General features: G+C 48.1%; 1 protein-coding gene across 1 annotated transcript in view; it reads right to left on the reverse strand.

Annotated features, from left to right (window-relative positions):
• Window positions 1-4317, reverse strand: part of ITM2B (integral membrane protein 2B) — a 40400-nt gene extending 36083 nt beyond the window's left edge. Inside the window, exon 1 of the mRNA XM_019524906.1 lies at window positions 4124-4317. Coding sequence (XP_019380451.1) covers window positions 4124-4222 — 99 coding nt within the window. The 5' untranslated portion in view covers window positions 4223-4317. The remainder of the gene's footprint in view (window positions 1-4123) is intronic.
• Window positions 4318-4329: the final 12 nt, after the last annotated feature.

Genomic DNA, 4329 nt, shown 5'->3' on the forward strand with positions numbered 1-4329 from the left:
TTTATTGACATAGCATGTTCTAACAAGTTACTGTAAAAATATTATGCTGTCTTTTAGTTTCATTAAAAAAGTCTTTTAAAGAATAATTAACACTATATTCTCTCTTCCCCCCAGCCCCCACTGCCTCCTGCAGCTACAATCCCCACAGTTCTCTCTTTCAGAGGTTACTAGCTGCATTCTAGGGTGTGCCACCTCTGCTCTGTGCCACTTCACCAGAATATTATAGCTGTAAACCCTGTCTAACCAGTCCTGGGAGGACTGCCCCAGTACAAGTGTGATCCTCCAATAACAAAGAGATGATGTAGAGAGCTGCTCTGACACAGTGCAAAAATAATAGCATGCACCAGAAAAAGGCAGTGCAAAAATGGCAAAGGCTCCTTTCTAGGGACAGCTCCAACCCTAGATTGAACTCCTTCCACCTGGTCACAGTAGCTTGGGCCTTATACAGAGAAACAGTTTGGTTTGTTATCATCCTGCCCTGACGTTCATAATGACACAAATATGTGGGTTTAATTTTGCCTCTCTTCTTCCACTTTACTTTTTCTATTATTGCTTGTTTACCTGAGCGCAAAATGTCTCCAAGGACTTTTTCACAAAAGAAGTTAGTTATGCCTGTGGTGTTTGTAATTGGGTTCCAAGACCTGTATGTTATCCTGCGGAGGCTAGAGGCACTCTGAGATACCAAGATGTAGGGAAGGAGGAGAAAAAGAGCCTCTGACATGAAATGTAAAAATAGGACCACTTTGCCTACCAGGATTTATTCTTCTATTCTATTCAGGTTATTATGCCGCCTTAATCACGATAGTATCAGAGAAACTCCACTAGTTCACAGAGAAAAATGACTAATACCAGTCACCTGTGGTTTGTTCTTTTTCCATCCTCTCCTCAAAAAAACAGCATATACTATGGAGGGTTTAGGTCTGACTTTTTCATAAAGATTTTTTTAAAATATATGTATATTAAAGAAGGCAAAGGTGAAGAAATGCACTTTGCACTTACGGTGGAGTAGCAAGGTTTATGGTGACTCTTCATTCCTGTTGGAGTTCATTCCATGATTTCAAACCACTCCTACAAAAACTGAGCATTTCTGCATTTACACTTATTAGAGGTGCACTCATACATTGGTCCGATGTCAGATCAGCACCAATGTAAAGATAATTGAGTGTATTGGAAATCGGCCTGATGTGGCGAATAATTTGGCCAATAAATGCCTGTGCATGTATGCAGCCACAGCATAACACGTAGGCCGTGAACACAGCCCAGGAGGCTGGAAAGCTGCATGCAGCTGGTAAGCCTGTTCTGGTGGAAGGGGAGTGGGGAGAGAAGGGGCATGGAGGGGCAGATCAAGGCCCCTGCATTGAGGGAGGAGTGGGGCTGGGGCAGGGGCAAGCGCTGCCCAGTCAGGGCAGGGCAGGGCCTGGGATGGAACCCCCCCAAATTCACATAGGCCCCCTGAATCCCTCCCAGTAGCCCCACTCCCAGCGCAGCTTTCGCCCACTCCGAGCACAGCCCAGCCCAACCCAACCCCCGCCAGGAAGAGCCCGGCACAGCCCACAGCTGCAGCCCACCCTGTGCAGATCCAGGGGGCACACATCCCTCCTCCATCCCCTCCCAGACTGCACACAGTGGCAGGAGCTGCCCCTCCTTGCCTCTGAATGAGCCACGGCTCCATCCCGGGCCCTTCCCTACCCTATCTGGACAGTGCTTGCCCCAGCCCCACTCCTCCCTCAACGTAGAGGCCCTGATCTGCCCCCCTTCCCCACGCCCCTTCCACCACAACAGACTAACCAGCTGGATGCAGCTCTTCAAGCTGCTGGGCTGCTTATCGGAAATCAGATTGGTATTGGCCGATATACCTCCTTAAAAATTGGCTACCAGTATCAGCCCCCAAAACCTCTATCGGTGCACCCCTAACACTTATCAGTTATTTCCGTATTATCATACCCAGTGTGTGTTGCGTAGTTCTCTTTCTCCTGAAACTGCATGCAATGATGCAATTCTGAACTGCTTTTACTTATGCTTGCAAGCACGCAAGCTTAAAAATAGCTGATTTGGAAGAAATTCTTGAGACACTAGTGGCAGGGCCATAGTTTTGGCAACAAATAAAATGCATCAAAAATATATTCCAAGTTTCACCACCCCATAAAAGTGTTCATTTGCTGCTGGAATTGCACAGACATAGCATCTATTCCTGGCATACTATTTTAAGACTGTTTTTTCAACTCTGGTCAAGCAGGCTTTCCCCCCAAATATATCTGATAACAGGAAAAGGTCCAGAGGAACTTGTAAATAGCCACAGTGAAGCTACAAAGCCACAGTGAAGCAGTGAACCTCTTAAACAGTTTAGTACATGTCTGCAGTTCCTATTTGCAAGCAAACAAAATAGTAAGAACTAAGCAAAGTTAAGATTTAACCTGTACGTTTTACTCAGCTGCAACCACTGACAATCCAAAGGGCTCTTCCTCTAATGCATTTTTCTCTCCTTCCCCTGAATCATTAGGGGTAGTTGAAATCAAAACCCTGGACCAGGCAGACCACAGCTCCAAGGTAGCATAAGAGATTCTTTCAGATGCCTGGACAATGTGTCTTGCTCCCATGCTCAGGGTTCAATTGATCACCAAGTTCAGAACCAGTGAGAATTTATCCCAAAGACCAATCTGACCTGGGGAATTCACTTCCACTTACAGAAAATGACTTGCCTCCTAGGAACATCTAGGCAAAGATCCATTAAAGTAAACAATTCCTCCTCATTGCAGGAAACTTTGACCTCTTCTGTTTCTGTTTGGGACACATAATAGTGTGGTCTCCAGAGAATAGAAATGCTCCAGACTAACCAATATCACTGTGCTTGTTATATTATTAAACAGATGTAAACGTAATAGCCTGAGATACATGGAAGCTCAAACCAGATGATCTTGTGTGTAGAACAGTCCAAAGGGAGGCAGGGAAGTAGGGAAGTTTACACGGGAGGTTTAAATGGCAATTAATTCTAGCCACAATTGCTCTGAGGCAAAGTGTTAATACTTTCTTCACCCTAGCGAAGTCAAGGGTAAAATTAAATTGAGTCCAGTGTATTCGCACTCGGTGGTAGGATTTCCTTTTAGATGTTTGCCTCAGAAAGGAGCAATAGGATGGATAAGCTACTTAATCTGCATCCTCAATACTTGTTTTAGAAGCGACAAGTGCTATATATTCAGCTGACCCAACTGCATCTTTCGCATACGTAAAAGCAACTACAAGCCACACATCTTGCAGTTCATGGGGTCTGCCATTTTTAAACTTCTCTACCAGAGTCTCCTTTTAACTTTTTCTTAAAGCTTAGATTACATGACTTCTATTTTTAAAAACACACTTAACTGCAGTACCACAAAGAGAAAGAATCAAGGCTCAGCTAAGCTGAACAGTTTTGCACTTTCATAACATGAAAAGTAGTTGGACTGGGGTTTTTTTTCTTTGTTTCTCTGTTTGAGGCTGTGCTTGGAAGTTTCAGCTCAGCCCGAGAGACCTGCAGGAAAGAAAACCCCAAGCCGAATCCTTACACACAGAATGGGCGGATGCAGGATGTGAAGTTTAAAAAATACAACCAAACTCTAAAAACTAAGACATCTGGTTTAATTATGGGCTGATGGGGCCCAGATCAAAACCATCCAAACCAGGCATCCGACAGCAGTTCGACAGGGGCTCCAGTTAGACTGTCCAAGACAAGTGGTCAATTCGGGTCCTTTACAGGCACTTAATGCAGGATGAGGGGCTGGGGGGGCTCCCTGGAGGGTGTCCATTCCTAAGGGGTGAGGAGGACCTGTCCCCAACAAGGAGGTATGTGGGGGGAGAGCTGTCCCCAAGGGGGAGGGAACTGGAGGTGTCTGACCCTAACAGGACGGTCCATCCCCAAGGTGGGAGGAGGCCACCTTTAACAGAGGAGTGGGGAGGTATCTGCCCCCAAGGTGGGGTCCATCCCCGGGGGTGGGGGCTGTGCCCCCGCCACCAGTACCCGCCCTCAGGTACCCCCCGCGCTGCCGAAAAGCAGAAGCAGCGTCAGCCATTTTAGAGGCGCGACGTCGGAGCGCAGCGGGCCGCACACACGGGCCGTGCCCCGCGCCATCTTCTCCCCGCCGCCCCTCACCTTGGCGGCGGTGGGCAGGATGAGCACCTGGCTGTTCTCCTCCTCCTTCTTGGCCGCCTCCTTCTGCGCCAAGGCGGAGCTGAACGACACCTTCACCATGGCGGCTGCGCCCACCCACCCGCGCGCTCGCCCGGCGCGGCTGTTGCAGGAGCTGCGAGACCACGGGCCGCGGCGGCTGCTGGTGCTGCGAGGCTGCGCGCGGCGCG

The sequence above is a fragment of the Gavialis gangeticus genome, unplaced genomic scaffold, assembly GCF_001723915.1.
Source record: "Gavialis gangeticus isolate Ggan-Ray unplaced genomic scaffold, GavGan_comp1, whole genome shotgun sequence".
In the NCBI taxonomy this organism is placed as follows: Eukaryota; Metazoa; Chordata; order Crocodylia; family Gavialidae; genus Gavialis; species Gavialis gangeticus.